A 21,096-nucleotide genomic window follows, 5' to 3' on the forward strand; every position below is an offset into this window, starting at 1 on the left:
CACTGAACCCTGTGACACCCCACATAGTAGGGGCTGAGGGCAGGACCTCTCCTCCCCAATCACCACTGACTGGAATCTACTCTGGAGAAAGGAGTCAAACCAGGACAGCACTGTGCTGCCCACTCCCAATCCTCTGAGCTGATCTAGAAGGATACCATGGTCGATGGTATCAAAAGTCACTGAGAGGTCAAGTAGGGCAAGGATGGATACAGAACCCCCATCCTGCCTATGCCAGAGACCATCCAAAAGCATGAACAATGCTGTTTCTGTCCCATACCTGGGTCTAAATCCTGACTGAAAATGATCCAGGTAATCCGCTTCATCCAAGGCCCTCTGAAGCTGTTGCACAACCACCTTCTCAACCACTTTCCCAAAAAGAAAAGCAATGTAATAGGCTTGTCTGGAGTAGTTGTTCCTTACATGATTTTACATGCATCAGTTTGCTTGTGGACCTGTGGCCTACATGACCACTGCTGTCTTTACAATATAGAAACTTAGCAATGGAAACACATTTTCATATTCCAACAGCCTAACACAGGGACTGCATCTAGAAACAATCTCATAACTAGCTGTTGTTTTCTGCTTGGTACCTGTTTCTAAACAGTGCCAGTTAACTGATGTTGTCCTTTACTTCTGATTGTCAGGCAACTTGCTATTCTACCATGGTGCTCTGGAATAATATTGGGACATGATACCTCCTCAGTCTGTCTGCACATCTCACTTTTTGCTTGTCTTCTGCTGAGCTGTTTCCATGCAATACCACAGTTTTGAACTTGCAATTCCTTTTACTGTTAAAACATGTTGCCCTGCACTAATGCTCGGATTGTTCTAATCTGGCAAGGGTAGCCATTTTCATTTATAGGTGCCTCCATCTCCCAGACTATTTGCTCAGTTAATGTCAGAAAATATGGTTGGGTGTCTGGATGCTCATAGTTTTACCACTATGTTCCTATCACCCCTTCTTTCTGCCCACCTATACCTACTTTGGCCTACTTTGTATGTCAATTTATATGCAATACTATAACTCTGTGATCAAAATATTTTATTGTTTCATCATGTGAAAGTTTCAGTGAAGTAGAGACCATTCCTCTCTAACTGGGATGCACCTATGATTGGAAAAGTAGCATGGTACAGTAAGTTCCAAGTCAGGCACGATTAGAATGTAGCTTTTGGAAAACACAGACGTTACTGTCTAACTCCTTCTACCATATGCATAAATCCATCCTTGACCTCTCAAATTTATAGTGTAGTTCTATACTTTGCTCCCCACTGTGCAGAAAACAGAAAGGTCATTGTTTAAATGTAATTTATCACATTTCTCTAATTCCTGCAAATATTGAAAATCTACGTTACATTGCAATGTGAACAATTAATTATCCCTTCCCAACCCATTCCAAAATACTGCAATTTATTTCCCTAGAACTGAAGTGCATTGGCAATATTTCAATATTTTTTAATGTTAGTTTGATGCCTTTGACCCACTGAATGCATAGACAAATGGTCTGTTACTGTTTTGAGCTTTGACTGTTCAGTTTCTTAATCTGCTAGTCACCTAAGTGTGAACCCAAAACAAAACAAAATGAAGAGGTTCGTGCATTAGTTCCTTTGCCTATTATTATTAATCTGTAGAAAGATTGCTGAAAAGAAATGACTGCGGTATTATAACATTAACCTTTATTTAGTAATAGTTGTCATATTGGCTCAGGACCCTCGTACAGAATATTATCTTATATCTTTCAAATTGTCATCTTTTAATTTGTTTAAATTATAAGAGTTTGTGCTTGATGGTGCTCATGGAATTGCTCAGAACATCTGGAAAGTATCTGAATGGGAAAGCAGCTATGGCTGCTTTACGTAAACTATATCTGTAGAGGACAGAATAATGGCTCCCAGTATCCTCCCCAGAATTGCAAAAATCTGCAGTGCAGAGTCTAATCTGCAACATTACAGCAATGTCCAGAGGATTATTGCAGTCAAAGACTAGCATACTATCCTACTTTCACCATATTCCACCAGAGGAGGAGGAGAAGGTTGTCCTCATTCAGCCCAATCTACCTCCCAGAACAGTTGTTATGGGAAAAAGTAGGAAGAGACAGAGTTGCATGTCTTGAACTCTTGAACAAAAGGCAGGATATAAATAACTATGAATTTATCTTGGCAGAAGGTTCAGGCATGTTGAATTTTGCTGCTAAATCCTATGGTCAATTTTCTTCCCAAGTGGATCCTAAATCTTGAAATGGCTCAAAATTGGATCACTAGTGAAACCCAAATCCAAGCTCTATTTAAACCTTGTCTTCTTTGAATTGGAGATTCAGGTAGAATCAGGGCTGGTTCACACAGTTTGAATGGAGCCAATTCACGAGTCATTGAGAAGAAGTATGCACATATGAATGACCCATAAATGAACTAAAACTTTCTAATTCAAAATAAGGACACATCCACATAGCCACTGGCTTTATCTTGCCAGCCCTCTAAAACAGAGTTTTTCAAACTTGGCAACTTTAAGATGAGTGGACTTCAACTCCCAGAATTACCCAGCCAGAATTCTGGGAGTTGAATCCCCACATCTTAAAGTTGCAAGTTTGAAAAACACTTCTCTAAAAGAAATGTACACCATCATTGTGCTTGCTGCATTGAGAGTTGTGCCTGAGCCACTCAAGTATCCTTCCCAGTTTAGTAATGAGGGAGCACTAAAATGGGGAGTCTGCCAGTTCCCTGTCTCCCTGCTGTTCTTACCTCACTGTATTCATCTTTGTAACAACAACAACAGCAACAACAACAACCAGTCTGCCAAAGAGCACTGAATATGGCACTCTAGAGCTCTAGAGTTTGCCATTGCAGGAATGGGGGAGAATTATGAACCCAATGCATAAGGTATTGCAGGGAATTTTGCCACTGGAAACCCTGCCCTACCCCCAAATTCCATCAATTTCCAGCATTTCAAATGGAAAACTGAAGTTCTGCCATTTGAGCTGTGCTACAGCTAAGCCAGAAATGGCTTGACTTGGCAATGTGAACTTTGGGACTTGGTACTGCAGGGATTTGGATTGAGTGATTTCATGGCCCATGTTGTGAACCCCTATGCTTAAACCTCTGTGCTGTATTGTATATGGATAGAAACAATATTCATTTGCTTACCAACACAGAGGTCCTCTATAGAATCCATATAATCATCACATGTATCATGGTGTCATTGTACAAATGATATGAAATATGTAACTTGCACAGTGACTTCATGATATGCCTGAGGATGCTCAGAGTTGATTAGAGCAGCTTATAAGCCCTGAAAATCAATAAATAAAATAGAATAAAAATTGCCCCCTGCTGCTCCCCAGGTTAATAACTAAATTTTAATTTTGTTCACAGTATAAAGGTTAATATATGCAAGGCATTTAAGAGAATGTATGATTAAATCAAGTTATTCCATGCAACTTTAAATAAGAAAAGCATTAGAGTCATTGATATTTTCAGCTTTTGTGCAGCAAAAACAATTGATTTCTTTGATTTTGTTGGGGAACTATATGATATGCAAAAGTGCTTATTTAAATAAAGAGTAACATTGTTTTGCTGTATTGATTACCTGGCTTTCTTTATGAAGATACATAAATAAGAAGATACATAATTGGTTATTGAGGCTGCATCTTAATTGCTTCTGAGCAAATGCAGCACAAAATAATCAGAATAACTTTTATTTTACAGCAAGCCTTTGAACTGGGATATAGCCACGCTGCTGCAAACCAACTTCTAAATTGATCGGAATATTGACTACTCTGTCCTGTCCACTTCAGAGAATTAGAATCTTAGTAGCTTAGATAATTGGAAATTCACAGCTTGCTGCAATAAAGCCAGGAAGATAACATATTAGTTTCTCAATTTAGCTTCACCTCTCAAGTTCAGCTCCTTGGCCTGAGAAGTGTCAGTTCTTAAACAGACAACTTTCTAGCCTGATAACAAGCTTATCTCTGTGATTCCTTACCAACTGCTCTTCCCTCTACCATTAGGTTAGCATCATAAAATGGAAGATTCTCATCACAGGTAAATCAGCTTTTGTGAGGATTCTAACTTGAGGCTCATAGATTTCAAGCTATTTGGCCAGTGCCTAAAATGGAATTATTTTCCAAGCACTATTCTCACAGAAGTAAGATATATTGAGAGGAAAGGACAGAGTTCTGGCAACTATTTCCCATCTAAAACCAATATATCCCAAAGTACATTAGGGTGGAAACTTCTGTATTTTCTTTTTAACTGCTACTCTGTGAATTGGCAAACTGACAGGTCTTTTCATGGATAATGGAAATGTTTGGAGCTGGTTGTTTATATGATGGTCTCCTAAATCTTTACCAGTCCGGGAGTCAGTTATTATCTCCATCAGTCTGAAACTGATTATCAGAAACTTGATTTAGTTTCATAGCCGGAAGCATAGCATCCTCATATTCTATCTACTCATCAGCCTTTGTTTCTGACCCAGGCTGTAATCTTGATTTTTTTTTAAGTGAACAAAGAAACAGAAGGGATATTAGTAAAAAAGAAAAGAAAAGAAAAGAAAAGAAAAGAAAAGAAAAGAAAAGAAAAGAAAAGAAAAGAAAAGAAAAGAAAAGAAAAGAAAAGAAACATATAGTCACGTTAATATATATATATATATATATATATACTGTTTTTCCTGTGATGAGCTATATTCAAAGCAGTTCACAATAAAAATGAAAGTGTCCAAGTATGCTGTTGTATTTGGAAACACCATAAAAAAGAGTTCTACACAATACATGTAATGATTTTCTTAGAGCATGTATTCACAGCAAGAACTTTTGCCCCTGAACACTCAGAAACATTTTCAAAACAGGTCAGAATTGTCCTCAAGGTCAACTTCTTCCAAGTGGAGGGAAGACTGCATCAAATGATTCAACCAGCTTTGTTTCTAGATGACCAATACGGGAACACAAAACCTGACATACAGCCAGCACCATGCCAAACCATTCTTAACATCTGTTCTTTGTGCACTGGTTTCCTCTGCAGCTTCAGAACAATCTGGATGACTTCGGTGCAGGGGCTTCATTTCTGCTCAAAGGGCTGGTGGTGCAGTTAGTTTTAAGACTGAGAGGGGAAAATTAAGGAGACAGTTGGTTCAAGCTAAGACTCCCCACTTGTGGGGTATAGTCTGCCCTGAACCTCTATCAGGCATGCTATAAAACTGATTTTGCAGCTGTTGCAAGTACACTGGCAAAGCTGAAAGTTAATCAGTTATGTTCCCTAAGAGATAGTGACATGTGGGAAAAGCCCAGTCTGGAAGCAACACAAATGCCATCTATTATTAGCACTGAATTGAGGGGCTTCTGGGGCAAGTATGGCAAACTGAAGACAGCTGTGCAAAAGTGGAGCCAAAGACCAGTGAGTAGATTGGTTCCTTGGAAACTCTCTGGATAAGGAGAGGATGGGAGATTACCCACATGTACTCCAGATGGCTGGTCCTCGTGAAGAAACCACAGGACAGTACTTTTCCATGGGTCTGAGTACCAGGAGACAATGGGATCAGCCATCTTGATTGCAACCATGGTGGAGCCTTTTAAAGGACACTAAGTACTTTAAAAAGCAAACCTCACTTTCTAATCACTTTTGGAAATTGCTCATTGACTACAACAACCTATTAGAGACCTCTGGAATGACAAGTTTGAAAAAGCTGGGTGAGTCTGCCTTCATTCCTGAACAAAAGAACATTTAAAACATAAGCTGAAGAATGCAAGGAATCTGAAATAAACAGCAAAAAGCTAAATAAGATTTTGATCTAAGAAAGTTATAAATGAACTAAGGGTCCAGATAAAGTTTGAATATTGAAACTTTTACAATAAAATTTTGGAATTAATTATAACGAACAAAATCTTCTCATTGAAAATAGATTCTGTTTTGGTTTTTACAAGACGTAACAAAGATAAACAATTTATGACTTTAAAAACTGGACACTAGAGGGGACTAAAGTTTTCAGGTAGAGGAAAGATTTACAAGCGTGTAAAATGTTGCAAAACATTATAACAATAAAAATACTGAAGGAGACTTTTCAAGAATGGTATCTGAAAATAGTAGCCACAATATCAACGTCAGTAATGATGTCTGCTGCTGTGGGTAGACTATGTCTAAAAGATTTATTGAAGAAATGACATATATAAAACAAATTTTGTCTGACAAGGTAGAGATGGTATTGAAAGTGGATTTACAACTGACAGCCCAAGAGAATAACTTAGAAAAGGATGCTTTATTGGAGCTACAGAAGAAACTGGCTGAGGTTTTAAAATTTAAAAGGGAAATACAAACGGCAAATCAAGAAAGTGACCTGGACACTTTTTTCCTATTAGATTTATGAAAGAGGCTTGTTAAAGCCTTGAAGAACTCTGTGCAATGGGACAAAGAAGAAACAAAGAGAAATCAAATCCTATAACAATATTTGAATGAACTAAATATTAAGACTGTTAGAAGTAAAAGGAAGGAATGTACGGTTGGTTTATTTAATCAAGGTGAAAGGAAGATATGTTTTTACTTCTGGTAACCCTTTATGGACTTTCTACTGACACCAGGACTGAAATTATGATGTTTTATGGATTTGTTTACAGATAAGAGATGGGATATGGGATGAAGAGATAAATGTTTGCAACTTTAGAGGAGGTGAAGAGTCACAAAATTTGTTTACACTTGTGATGAAGATTGGAAGTCACTTCTTTATATATTCTTTTTCTCTTTCTTTATTATATTCTTACTTTTCTCCTTCTCTCTCTCTCTCACTCCTCTCACCCCTATGGCTGGTATGTGTCTTCCTCAATCTAGGGTCCTCTACCAGAGGCCTGGGAGTTTAAGGGTTCTGTGCAGGATCTTAGTAATTCCTAGCACTGCACTCTTCTGGACAGAGAGCTCAGATGTTGTTCATGGGATCTGTTGGAACCACTCTTCCTAGCTTAGGAAGACTGGCTCCACTTTGGCCTTTACTTTCCATACCCTCTCTAGTTCCTACTTTAGGCCCTGGTACTTTTCAAGCTTCTCATACTCCTTCTTCCTGATGTTGCTGTCACTTGGCACCGCTACATCTATCTCATCTTCTGTTCTTTGTCTACTACCATAATGTCTGGCTGATTGGCCAGTACCTGCCTGTCCATCTGGATCTGGAAGTCCCACAGGATCTTAGCCCTGCTATTCTCTGTGACCTTCTGTGGAATCTCCCATCTGGACTTGGGAGGGTCTAGCCCATACACTGTGCAGATGTTCCTGTACACAATGCCAGATACTTGCCAAGCAGCATACATTCAGTGTATGCTGTTCCTGCCTGCATCTTACACCCTGCCACAATGTGCTTGACTGTCTCTGAGGCCTCTCTGCACAATCTGCACCTTGGGTCCTGTCTAGTGTGGTAGACCCCTGTTTCTATGGATCTGGTGTTTAGTTGCCTGTTCTTGTGCTGCTATGATCAGTGCCCTCAGTGCTGTCTTTTAGTCCAGCCCTTTCCAGCTACTGGAATGATTTCCCAGTGTCAGCTGCCTCAGCAATCTGTCGATGGTACATCCCATGCATGGCCTTGTCTTGCCATAGCACTTCTTCTGCTTGAACGTCCTCCCATGTCTGCTGCTACCTCAGGCATTCTCTCAACAGCTCATCTCTGGGTGCCATCTTATTGATGTACTCCTGGATGTTCTGGGTTTCATCCAGGACAGTGGTTTTGACTCACCAGACCCCATCTGCCCTCTTTCTGGCTGGTGGACAGTCTCTGGGTGTTGGACTTGGGATGGAAACCTCCATACATTGTGAGGAGCTTCCAGGTCTTCACATCAGCAGCCTACATGACCTTCTTTAGACAGCTCACTATATTAGCAGGGTATCTGATGACTGGCAGAATGCACGTGTTGATAGCATGGATCTTTTTCCTCCCATTGAGCTGGCTCTTCAGGACCTGTCTTATCCTTTGGTGTTACTTAGATATTACTGTGTTTCTTGCCTCCTTCTCATGGTTCCCGTGTGACTGTGGGATACCAAGGTACTATACTTGTAGTTGGTCTGTATATCTGCCATGTGGCTTACTGGTAGTTCCACCCCATCAGTCTTACTACCTTCCCTCTCTTTACTATCATGGAGCCACACTTCTCCAGTCTGAATGACATCCCAATGTCCTCACTGTAGATCCCTGTCAGGTGGGTCAGCAAGCCAATGTCTCATTCACTATTAGCATACAGCTTGATGATACCCATGTAGAGGAGGTGGTTGATGGTAGTTCCACTTTTGAACTTGAATCCATATCCAGTCCTTGTGATTATCTGGCTGAGGGGTTCAAGCCTATGAAGAACAGCAGCAGGGACAGTGCATCATTTTGGTATATGCCACACAGTGCATCACCTTGGTATATGGCCACTTGTGTGAGCTGTCTTTAGTTGCTTTCCAGTGTTGTCCTCTACAGTCCCATTGAGTTCTTGAGGAAGGTCCTTACTGTCCTGTTGACTTTGTATAGTGCCAGGCATTCACAGGTCCATGTGTGTGGCATTGAATCGTAGGCTTTCCTGTAGTCAATCCAGGCTTGCTCAGAATGGTCTGTCTAGACCTTGAGTCTTGAGTGTCTGCTCTATCTATGAGCAACTGGTGTTTTGAGCCTCTGGTGTTATTCCTTATGCCATGCTGAGCTGTTCTCATGTACTGGCCCATATGGTCCTGTAGCCTGGTGGACACACATACATTGAATTGAGCAGGAAGGATCTTAAAATTCATGGATGTGGCTTCTCCTCCAAGTGTTAGTTATACACTTAGCATAAAAGCCTATGTCTCTTAGGCACTTAGTTATGCACTTAGCATAAAAGCAAGGGGGGGAGGGGTGGCATTCACACAATGTACATCATGAAGTCAGGCCACTATCCCTACCACTTACAGACTTGCATTGGGCATTGAGACACTATGAAAAGATGGTGTTGCATCATTCCATCATTTTTTCAATCATTTTAGTAGTGGATGCCTATGATTCATAGATTTGGGTTGTGACTGAATGAAATGAGTTAAAATATATTGGTATATAGCCTGAAACTCTTACATCCTTCCCTCAATAAGTATTTGTAGCACCCTTTCTTTTCTAAATAAAGGAAAACAACTTCCTTCCTTCCTTCCTTCCTTCCTTCCTTCCTTCCTTCCTTCCTTCCTTCCTTCCTTCCTTCCTTCCTTCCTTCCTTCCTCCCTCCCTCCCTCCCTCCCTCCCTCCCTCTTTCTTTCTTTCTTTCTTTCTTTCTTTCTTTCTTTCTTTCCTTCTTTCCTTCTTTCCTTCTTTCCTTCTTTCCTTCTTTCCTTCTTTCCTTCTTTCCTGAAAGAAAATGTGACATCTGTCCCTAATCTGGTCTTTCAGCTTTTTCAACAGTGCCCTCATCACCACTGTAGTTGATTCTATCCACCTTGCTGCTGGTCATCCTTTACTTCTTTTTCTTTCTACCTTTCCCAGAATTAGAACCTTTCCTAGGGAGCTATGTATTTGCATAATGTATCCAAAGTAGGATAATTTGAGCCTGGTCATTTGTGCCTCGAGCAAGAATTCTGGGGTGATTTATTTGATGATTCATTGGTATTCTTGGCTGTCCATGGTATTCTCAGGAGTCTTCCCTAACACCGACGTTCAAAAGCATCAATATTTTTCCTATCTTGCTTATTCAAACTCCAACTTTTGCTTCACTGAGTGTCACGGGGAATACATCACAGGGAATACTGTGCTTGCATGATTCTGATCTTTGTAGGTATAGACACATCACAACATCTGAATATATTTTCCAAGGCCTTCATGGCTCTACCGAGTGCTAGTCTGCAGCATATTTCTTGACTGCTTGTTCCTTTACTGTTGATGGTTGATCCGAAAAGGCAGAAGCTATCCACCACTTCGATACCTTCACTGTCATTTCTAATTTAAACTGACATTGATATGATTTAAACTGACTTCAATTAAAATCCAGAAAAAAAAGACTTGGATCATATTCTTTCTTCAGGGAATGTTTAGAAAAAGCATTTTGCCAGAGAGAAAGAAAAAAAAAAAAACAACCTCCAAAAGACGTCTCTGTTGTATTAACTATTGAAAAACACTAATTTACAGTTATGTTGAAATCTATAGTTTATTTGTCCTTTTTTATAATTATTGTTTTATTGCTATACTGAATAAATGTCCTAAAAATATCATCATGCCAGGTATATTTGTTTTGGAAACCATCATGATAAATATACTTATTCGATATATTTGGGTTTTTTTTAATTCATTAAGATTATGATTTAACTTGTTTATATCATTATGATTTTTTTTAGTAAGATCACAACATTTTTTGAGATGTTTGGAGACATGTATAGTATATCAAAAGTGATATAAAAAATCATTAGTATACTGCACATACAATTAATCATTTAGCACATTTTGCCTCTAAATGTAGTATAAAATTGGCAAACTATTCCATGTTCACTTAACAGCTGTCCAGTTTTGGAATTACACACATGTAGGTAATTCAAATATAAGTTAAAACTAAAAATATCACTAAGTAATCTTCTGAATTTTTCCTTGTCAAAATTTAACAAATGACTTAGTCCTGGAAATAGAACTGACAATTCACTAATCTGAAAATATTCTGGATTTTAATTTATATTTTGCCAATGTTAGGAAGAACTATTCCTATATATGGGATTCAGGATCCAGAGTATATCTAAGGAGATCTCTATTAGCATCTACCATGCTCCCTTACTCAATTGTCCTTGTTGGTATTTTTATTATTATTATAGTTGGTCGCACAGTCAGATGTTTAGATTGGATTTGGCATATTTGTCCACCTACTGGATCCTTCCCAAGGACCTGGGATAGGCAGATGTTGTTGCTTAATAATATTAAAGATATTGTCGCAGGATGTAAGCTGTTCCAAGTAAAGCTGCCTTTTGCAATTGATGGATGGTGATTTTGTCAGTGCTGATGGTCTTCAAGTGGTACTCCAGATGTTTTGGGATTGCACCTAAGGTGCCTATTACTACTGCTACTATTTTTGCTTTCTTTTGCCACAGTTGTTCTATTTCTATTTGCAGGTCTTTGTATCTTGTGATTTTTTTCAGTTAAAGAAAAAAGAAAAGAAAAAGAAGCACTAGTTTTGTTCTGTATTTTTAGTTAGTTTTCTAAAGAAAAGCACTAGTTTTAACCATATTTTCAAGAATGCTTCTAGGCAGAGAAATTACAAAGTATTAGGATGGTAGCCCATGACTTTGTTTTAAAAAATGTGCATTTATTGAGAGAAGAAGAAGAAGAAGAAGAAGAAGAAGAAGAAGAAGAAGAAGAAGAAGAAGAAGAAGAAGAAGAAGAAGAAGAAGAAAAAACAACCACCAATGTGGTACCCAGTGAGGGGTATGCAAAACTGTGCCATGCAAAACAGGAATATTCCATTCACAAATTAGCAAATATGGTTTATCCCAAGAGAGATCCTACCAGAAGGCTGAAAGAGTAGCAGGAATCAACTTTTCCAGTTCACCTTCTGCCAATCGTTTTGTTTTTTTATTTTGTTCTGACCAGCAGCTATTTTTTTTCAGAGTGCACATAACACACTGTCAACATTCCACATTATGTGACACCTGCATTGCATAACTGTTTGTCATGTTTAAAATAATGCTCAGTTTTGAACCATTTGCTGAGCATGCCATTTATTCTCATGCATGTTTTATTTCCACCATTGTCCCTCTTATTCATCAATTAACTTTCCACTCAATATTCAAGAAAAACATTCCATGATTTAAGCCTATTCACTTTACAAGCATTCAGTAAATGTACTTTCTTCCAGTTATGCATTCATTTATGGGAACAAATGGTAAAGTTAATGATCTTGCCAGTCCTAATGCCATTGCTCCCTTTGACAATTGAACTGCCAGCCATACTGGGCAACTTTTGGCCATAGCTATCATGACAACACTATTTGGAGTGCCTTAATGGTTCATGTAAACCTTTTGAGAGTGGAAATGTAGATCTACAGTAAGAATGGAGTAGGTTCAAATATATTATGTCTGTCCAAGGATGGGAATTTGTTCCATTTGGAATTTAAAGGTCATAAAAATCTAATGCACCATCCTCAGATAAAGCACAACAAGATTGAATTATTCAATTATTTATTGAAAATGTAGGATCACCTTGACACCCCCAGGTATGATATAAATATAAATAGATTCATTTCCTTTATGGATTCTGAGTTCTATCAGAGAAATGTTAATCTCCAAATGAAGGCCATTATATAAAACAAAGTTTTTAAATGAATATAATATTTATTTATTATAGTAATTGCAGAAGTTAAATGATCATATTGCTTTCATATAATATATCGTATGAGATCAGATCTGCTTTTTATTATTTGAGAATAAATATGTTTCACTGGTTTGTATAAATTCTGTAAGCTTGCATGAATAAATGTGCTTATATGAAATATAGTTAAAAACAGAAATACTGTAGCTTTGATTATTGATGCATAATAAAGTTCTTGCCACTAGCATTTTCATTTAATTCATGTTATTAGAATGGTAACAATTCTACATTTAAATTGGAATATTGGCCTAAAGGCTAGCATTTATTTCTAGAAACTTCATGATGACATGGGTAAAATATTGTCCCTTTCTTCCATGATTTTTCTCCTAGAGGAATGACTCAATTATATAAATAAAATATGAGAGACTTAAAACAAACTCCACTTCTAAATGATGAGACCAATTGTAGTTTCTGTGCATTTGTCTGCTTGATAAATAAGAATACTTGTAGGTTTGTAAGTACTTTTGGATTTATTTTTCATTCTAGGTTATTCAGATTAATTTTGAAGAATTTGACCTGGAAATTGGCTATGATACCCTAACAATTGGTGATGGAGGAGAAGTGGGGGACCCTAGGACTGTGCTCCAAGTGTAAGTCTCCATAATATATCCTGCTGAATTAATAGTTTGTTCATGTTTCACAAAAGAAGTACTGATTGAAAAACAGCAATCTATTTTCTCTATGGCCTAATATTCACATCGCTTTTACATATGAATTTAAATTTTACATTCACAGGACAATGTATAGCAAAACAATGTTAAAGGTGAAATTAATAGATGACATTATCTTTATGTTGGTCCTGGATCTTATCATCATCAGTTTCATTACGAATATGTGACCAGAAAGCACAGAAGCAATATATTTTAAATATATAATACATTACAGGAATATGTATGAATGAATCCTCCATTTTAAGTTGACAAAATATAAAAAATAACACCTACAATCCCTCTGTCCTACTAAATTCAACTAGAGCACATCTTCCAATACAAAATGGTAAACCAATTACATAAGAGATTAATACACCTCCAAGGAATTAGCTATATATTATCTTGCAGAATTGGCCACCATAGAAATTTGGGCTGCCTCTAAGAAACCTTATCCAAGAACACTGGTCCTGGATTTTGCATAGTAAAAACTGGGTGACATTTTGTTTTCTAGAGCTGTTACGGTAGAACACAAGTTGTACTTGCTAGTTTAAATCTGTTAGTACAAGTACTCTTAACGGTTGACTCCATAAGCTTCTGCTTCTGTGAATAATCTGTTCTTGAACAATTCCTTGGACAGTAAAATCTGTCAGCATAATATTGCTGGGTCAACAACCTGTTTCCATAAGCTTATAGTGTATGTACTTGAATATTCATTTGTAAAAAAAGAAATATTCTAAAATCTTAGTATAAAATAAAATAATGTATTTAGGGTATAAGGTGCTGGGATAGGAGCCAGAATCTTATGATCTGGTATCATATAAAAACAATATCAAATAACTTCCTATAACATGCCTTTGATACTGCATACATCAGAATGAAATTAATCTGCTCTCCCATGTGTTCACATCTAAGCATTTATTAAAAAAAAAATAAAGATACAAGTTCTTGTAATTTATTTTACCCTACTTTTTAGCTGAAAAACTCTGAGACAGGCTTACAAATTGGTTAAAGAATGAGTGGCGAGAGACAGTTCTGTTTTCAGGGTTGCATTCCATGAAATATGATGAAAAAGAGAATGGGGAAGAAAATGGGGCAGGTAAAAAAAAAAAAGACATTAATTTCAGCATGCAATTTCTATTTTTTTGTTCATAACCATAAACTTCATGAATTATCCTTCTGTGGTTCAGATGTTGCTTTTTGATGCCCAGAATGAAATGTCAGAAGAAAATATAAGCTAGGCTGGAGACGTGTTCTTTTTTAGATTGAGAAGTTTTTTTGATTGGCTGGAAAGGAACTGTTTTCACTGCATGTCAGCTGAGCCTTTGTTTCGCTGTTCTGCTAGGATGGAAAGGATGTTGAGAAGAAATAATTAATAATGAAGCTAACAATGTTACAAATGGTTTGCTATGTACATTTTGTTCTTGACTACTGTAGCTGACTGATGATTTTTCTTAGATAACGGGGTGGAGTTTCAGTCTTCAGGAAGTGGACAGGATCCTTGTGGCTTTGAGCTTTGCCACCTATGTTCTGGACCTTTGCCCTTCCTGGCTGGCCATGGCCTCCCAGGAGTAGCATGTAGTTGGGTCCAAGTAGCAATTAAAGCCTCTTTGTGGGAGGGGATGCTTCCACCTGCCTTGAAGGAGCTGGTGGTTTGCCCCTTCCTTAAGAGGCCATCCTTGGACCTGATCATACTGGACAACTTTCATCCAGTCTCCAGCCTTCTCTTTTTAGGGAAAATTGTTGAGTGTGGTAGGTGCTCAGGTCCAAAGGGCCATGAGAGAAGTGGATCATCTGGATCCTCGTCAATGGGCGAGGGCTCTGGATGCAGGTGGTGGATCCATCTTAGCCGTCTGGGTCTCTTGAGTGCTTTTGATACCATCAATCATAGTATCCTTCTAGACCAGCAGAGGAGGTTGGGAGTGAAGGCCAACTGTTCTGCAGCGATTCTGTTCCTCCCTCTGAAGCCAGTTCCAGTCAGTGTTGGGAGAGAGGGAGAGATCTATCCTAAGCCCCTTCTATGTGGAGTGCCTCAGGCCTCAGTTCTCTCAGCCCTACTATTTAATATCTAGATGAAGCCACTGGTTGTTCAACACCATGGGTGCAGTATCATTGGTATGCTAATGATATTCAGCTGTATGTCTCTGCCCCAGGCCAGACTAGAGATACAATTCAGATGCTTACCTAGTACCTGAAGCCTGTGAGGGTTTGAATGGGAAGGAATTAGCTATGACTCCAACAAGATGGAATGCATCTGGGTTTTTGAGTCCCCTGGATCTGGAAAGTAACCACCTAAAACTCTTGATGGGGCAGAAATCCCCTGAATTGAGCTGGGTATGCAGTTTGGGGGTCCTCTAGACTCATGGCTCCTGTTCAAGGAGCAGGTGCCAGCCATGGCTAGGGACGCTTTTGCATGGATAAATCTTGTGTTACGACCTGTTGTTACAATAATAAACTTTCTTACTTACTATTTTCCTGGACTGGGAGGCTCTGCACATGGTCATGCATGCCTTAGTCACTTTGAACTACTGCAATGTGCTTTATGTGGGGCTGCCCTGGAAGACCACCTGGAAATTTTAATTGGTTCAGAATGCAGTGGAGAGTTTGGGTGTCCCACAGTTCACCCGTGTTACACCACTGCTGGGCAAACTGCACTGGCTTCGTAATATGCTTGCGTGACCCCCCTGTTTCTCAAGCTGCAGTGGTTGCCAGCTGGCTTCCAGGTGCAATGAAATGTGCTTTAAAGATATTCAGGGCATAGGGCCTGGCTATCTGAGGGACTGCCTCTCTCCCATTGTTTCTGCCCATTTAGTACTATCAAGCAGAGTGGGTGCACTCCAGGTCCAGCCAATTAAGCAGTGTCATCTTGCAGGACCCAGGAAGCATCCCTTCTCTGTTGCAGCACCTGCCTTCTGGAACAGCGTCCCTCAGAGATTTGGCTGTGACATTTAGGAAGCTATTAAAAATCTGTCTATTCTCCCAAGCCTTGGGATAGGGTGGCTGGGATGGGCCCTTTCATTATATTTGTTCATCTGCTGAATGGCTTGATGTATTGTTTTTCTGTTTGGCTAGGTTTTGTTTTGTTTTTTCTTTTATTTCTATCTCAATATGCTGTTTTTCTGCTTTATTTGTAAGCAGCTCAGAGTCATCAAGGAGTTGGGCGGCCTCTGAGTTTGGAACTAAATTAAATTAAATTTACGTTCTAATAATATAATAATAATTTGATTTCAGTTCTCTAAAGCATCTCATTTTCAAAAGATACACACACACACACACACACACACGCACACACACTTTAAAAATGTATTTCCTTGTTCTACTATAATGTCCATTGTCTATTTAATCCTTTGTTTCACTGCACTGTGTACTAAACTCATGCCTATTTTATTTTAATATTTTTTTAAAAAATGCAAAGAAGCATTATAATCTTTCCGTATCAATCTTTTATGAATCAGCTACATACTGTGTTAATAAATAAAAAGTGAATATTTCAGCCTTGTTTCTCAATTTCATGCAGGGAGCACCCATAATATCTCATTTTTGCAAAGACCTGGGAATCACAGAAAGCACAGCCAGACTTACTTTTGGGAACCCATGTTAGATAATTTCTTAATGAGCAAACTCCACTCAGGTGAACAGCAGTATTGAGGTCCTGTCGATTTCTGTGACAACAGTAAAAATTCATGGATGTTCTGGAATTTCCCTAATTGCATTTAAGAAGGTTGCCTAAGTATAAGGTAGAAACTATCTGAAATGTTTAAAGGCAGCCAAGACCTGCTCTATTTTTTTTTCCCACAGTTCTTTCAAAGAGTTAATCTACCTGTTAGTGCATTCATATTTCCCCCCCCCCTGGTTGATAACTGATCCCTTTTCTCCAAAGATTAAGGAAGAGCCATAACCACTGATGGAGAGATACAAACGGGAATGTTGCAAATATCTCTTGGGGAATGGACCTTGAATTTCACCATCAACTAAGTCTTTCTCAGACCAGTTTCTGACCTTAGAGGGGGGAGCCAAAATTATTATGTTATCTAGCTTTCTGGTTTATATTTGTATTAAACTTCTTACTTATATCCCCAACCTCTCTATGTTTTCAGAAACTCTTTTCTTCTGAAAGAATAACAGGAATTAGTACATCTTAAATATAGAGTTTATATTCATGTTTTTCTAGCGTTGTCGTCTGACCATATTTCTTCTGAATATCATGCATTCAGCCCATTGCACACTAGATCTGTGAGGAAAGTTATATAACTGACTTGCAAAATTGATTCACACATTTTTGGTTCTGATTCCTCTGTTTATTGCATAAAACGTTTTGCTATCAAATTCTTAAACAATAATCCTTCTGGTAATAGGAAAAAGGTCATATCCAGCACATTTTACTCGTTCCTACTCTGTCTGCTGTTCTTTCTAATGTTACCGAAATACACATACATGATTATAGAGTAAGCACCTTTGTTTTCACCCACCTTTATAAACACTTTGGTGATTTAGATTCTAACTGGCATTGGAGAGGCATCATTCATCTCTTATTAATGATTTCATCCATCAGTACAGGTGTGAGTTGAACAGAAATCAGAACTCCAGTCATGATTTCATATCACAATAGTTTTTAAATTCCATTAACACAGTTTTAGTTTGATCATTTCCTATAATTCAATCTTACACTACTTACTGATTTCACTGTTCTCTAACTTCTCAATCTCTCTTTTGATAAATATGAAGCATTCCCAGCATGTCTGGTCTAGTTTAAGATGCTAATGCTTTGTAGCGGCCAATTCAAAGCAAGACATACATTTAACAAGACTGATGAAATTACACTGTTTTGTTATGAATGCAAATTAACATTCTATCATTTTCTTATCAAAGTATTATTCAGATTGTTGTTAGCTTCACAGTAAAGTTATTATTATATTATAATAAAGAAAATATAGTAGACAAAAATGTGCAGATAACTTGCTGAAAATCTTTTTCAATTTACGGTACTGTCAGGCTGAGCATAGCTGTCTCAAAGTTATTTCATGTTCCAACTGGCATTTTTAATCTGTTTTGCAAGATTTATTCATTTATATATCTCTTTTTAATATGCTTGTGAATTCAGGCAAACATAATGGAGACTCTTAGGGGATACATTTTGATGTACCAGCTCTGTAGAAAGTAAAATAAGACTCAGTTTTGAACAGGTTGGATTATTGCTATTAAGGAACTAACAGTGAGTTGCAGAAAGTTCAAGGAGCTTCTCAAATGTTTGGTCTTTTTAAATGCAGTGAATTGCCCAGTTAAGTGATTTCTAAACAGCATCTTTGACTCCATTTATTGGTACTGCTTTCCTCCCCATTTGTCTTTAGTAATTAATAAGACCTTCCTTCCAAAGATAGACAGTTCCTGCAGTTCTTTAAGGCTATCTAAACCTATTTCAGGTTTTGCACTCCAGTTTGTAAATATTTCCTGCCACAAACTGTGGACAGAATGGATCTGGGAACTGAGGAAAAAAGTCTGAAGAATGCATATGATCTCAAGTGCCTGTCCCTGTTGTAAACTGATTTGAGTTTGGCAAGTTCAGTAGAATCCAGATGTCTCTAAATACAGCACTCCACTTCATTGGCACAGTTGTGAATTGTGAGAACAGTTTATGTTAGGGGAATAAGAACCACCCAAATTCACTAGCAGAAACAGTAAGCTAATGTACTTCTCCTGGGGGAAGTTCACTCTGAAGTTGACTCCATATTATCACATTCAGAAGTATCATTTGAACACATTTTTGAGATGGGAAAAAGAAAAACTGAAGAGAGATCAAATCCTACAACATCATCTGAATGAATGAAAGATCAAGATTGCTGGAAGCAAAAGGAAGGAATACAAAGTTGGTTAGTTTGACCAAGGTTAAACTAAGACATGGTTCTATAAAATTCTGGGAACCCTTATGGCCTTTTTGCTGACACCAGGACTGAAATGTTAATGATTTATGGATTTACATATGGATAAGGGATGGGTTATGGGAAAAAGAGATATTTGCATGTAACCTTGTAGGGAGTGAAGAATTGCTAAGTTTGTTTGCACTTGTGGTGGTAAAGATTGGAAGTAACTTCTTTAAATATTTTTTTATTTTTCTTATTTTTCCTCTTTCTCCTTTTTTTCTTTTTCTTGCACTTTCTATTCTTTATATTTTTCCCTTTCTAACTTTCATTTGTATTGTCTTTTATTGTTGTTGTTTTTAAAAAAAAAATCAGTAGAAGTATCATTTGAATGTGTAAATAAGAATCAATAGCTGGCACAAAAATAAAGACCTTCTGTCCACCGCATGTGACATCTGTTCTTCGTTCTATACCCTGCTTACTCTATACAGCCTGGAATGGGACCCTTCATTAAAGCCATCCAAAATAGATTAAAGTCAATCCACAAGAACACTCTGTCTAAGATGTGGTTAGATATTTTCTGATAAGCATGCTCATGGTAGAAATAATATGAATGCTTAATTATTTTTTACATAGATGTAATTTGTGCATCTTAACCATGTATCACCTTAGATTTTAATAAAATGTAAGTTGTATAGTGAAAGCTTATTGGCAGATTAGATATAGGAAACATATGATTATAATTATTTTCAAATGATTTCTTTGTTGGCATTCAGGAATTCTTTAACTTTTTTTTTCTTTTTTACATAACCCTAATGGTAGCTCTAGACATTCTTAGACACACAATATTTAAAACTTCTGGTTAAAATGTATTATAACTAGAAAAAGTTATTACGTAACATTTTAATTAGGTTTTAATTTTTTAAAAAATGTACACAATGACACAATTTTCATAAAAATGCAGTTTCTAAGAGTAACGCTTTATGTTTTATCACCTCCAATGGTACATAGACATGAAACTATGAAGAGTAGCACACTTTTCTTAGCCATTATAGGTAGGCAAGGTCAGGAAATATGAAATACTAGGAGACTTGGAATGTTCTGTAATTCAGTTAGGGTATTATAACAGAACATTAAAAGTTTGTCAAAGCCCTTCTCTACTTCAACTTATATCTAACACAATCAAGACAGACTTGGCTTGAGTTTCTTTCTCATACTTTCTACTTTCTCAGAGATCCAAATATATTTTCTATAATGGCTCAATATTACCTTCCCCTCCTCTGAGCCGAACCCACGTTCCATCTAATTCCAGATCTACTTTTTAGTGGCACTCAAATACAGATGTTAATATTAAACATAAGAAGATCAAACTCAATATTTTCCACTTGTGTGCAAGTTGTGTCAGAGCCTTATTATGTGATATTTTGTAGTATTTTTTTTAAGTGACAGGAACCATATCTGGCCACTATCATTGTTGAAAATCGGTGGCATGTTTCCCTACCATTTTGAGATAAGAAATTGTCAAAAATCTGCTTGATACTTTAAAAATAAAATCTATAAACTTTCTAGAATAATAATACTAATAATGAAGAGGAGGTGGAAGAGGTGGAGGAGGAGGAGGATAATTGGGTTCCACTCGCTTTTTATGATTGCCTATACACTGCAGTTTTCAGACACTCAGACACTCAAAGCAGGCCATGGCCATCAAAAGCATATCCATCTCTTTTTTATCTGGAGATACCAGAATCTGTGCTTACAAAACAAATTTGCAAGGTGCTTTGACAATGATATATTGCTTTCAACATGTTGGGATATTGTTTAAAACAATTTCAGTTAGGTTCTTTTAGCTCAGTAATGTTGTTAGTATCTGTTCTGTATGAATCCATACTGAAATGATACTAATCTACATCAACTGATATGCAGTAACTTATACTTGTGAAGTGTCTTGCTATTTAGGGAGATTGAATTCAAATAGTAAATATATGGTTTAATTAACTGCAATCTTTCTGATCCATTGTTAATATATAAAATGAAAGAAGAAAACTTTGCCGGATCAACACAGTGCTGTTGGTACTATCGCATTGCATTTACAGAGTCCAAGAGAGTGACTTCATAGCAAGCAAACCCATAGTGTTTAGCTCTTAAAGCATGGTATGCAAATTACAATGATTGGGTTCAAAGGCATATTAAGCTGAAATTGAACACTGTTATGACTGTCTGATGTATGAAGCCACCATGAACAGGAAGCCTATCAGAATATAGTATAATTTACATCTTCATCAACCTTCATTAT

The 21,096-nt window shown here is 37.5% G+C and overlaps 1 protein-coding gene across 2 annotated transcripts in view; it reads left to right on the top strand.

The window, feature by feature from the left end:
- CSMD3 (CUB and Sushi multiple domains 3) overlaps nt 1-21,096 on the top strand; it is a 623,909-nt gene that overhangs the window by 329,235 nt on the left and 273,578 nt on the right. For both annotated transcript variants that reach the window (XM_088149036.1, XM_088149037.1), the window contains one exon: nt 12,788-12,891. In XM_088149036.1, the coding sequence (XP_088005162.1) occupies nt 12,788-12,891 (104 nt within the window). The remainder of the gene's footprint in view (nt 1-12,787; nt 12,892-21,096) is intronic.

This window comes from Python bivittatus, unplaced genomic scaffold (assembly GCF_059951505.1).
Source record: "Python bivittatus isolate LINGU-HERP-01145 unplaced genomic scaffold, Pbiv_v1 ctg000590_np1212, whole genome shotgun sequence".
In the NCBI taxonomy this organism is placed as follows: domain Eukaryota; kingdom Metazoa; phylum Chordata; class Lepidosauria; order Squamata; family Pythonidae; genus Python; species Python bivittatus.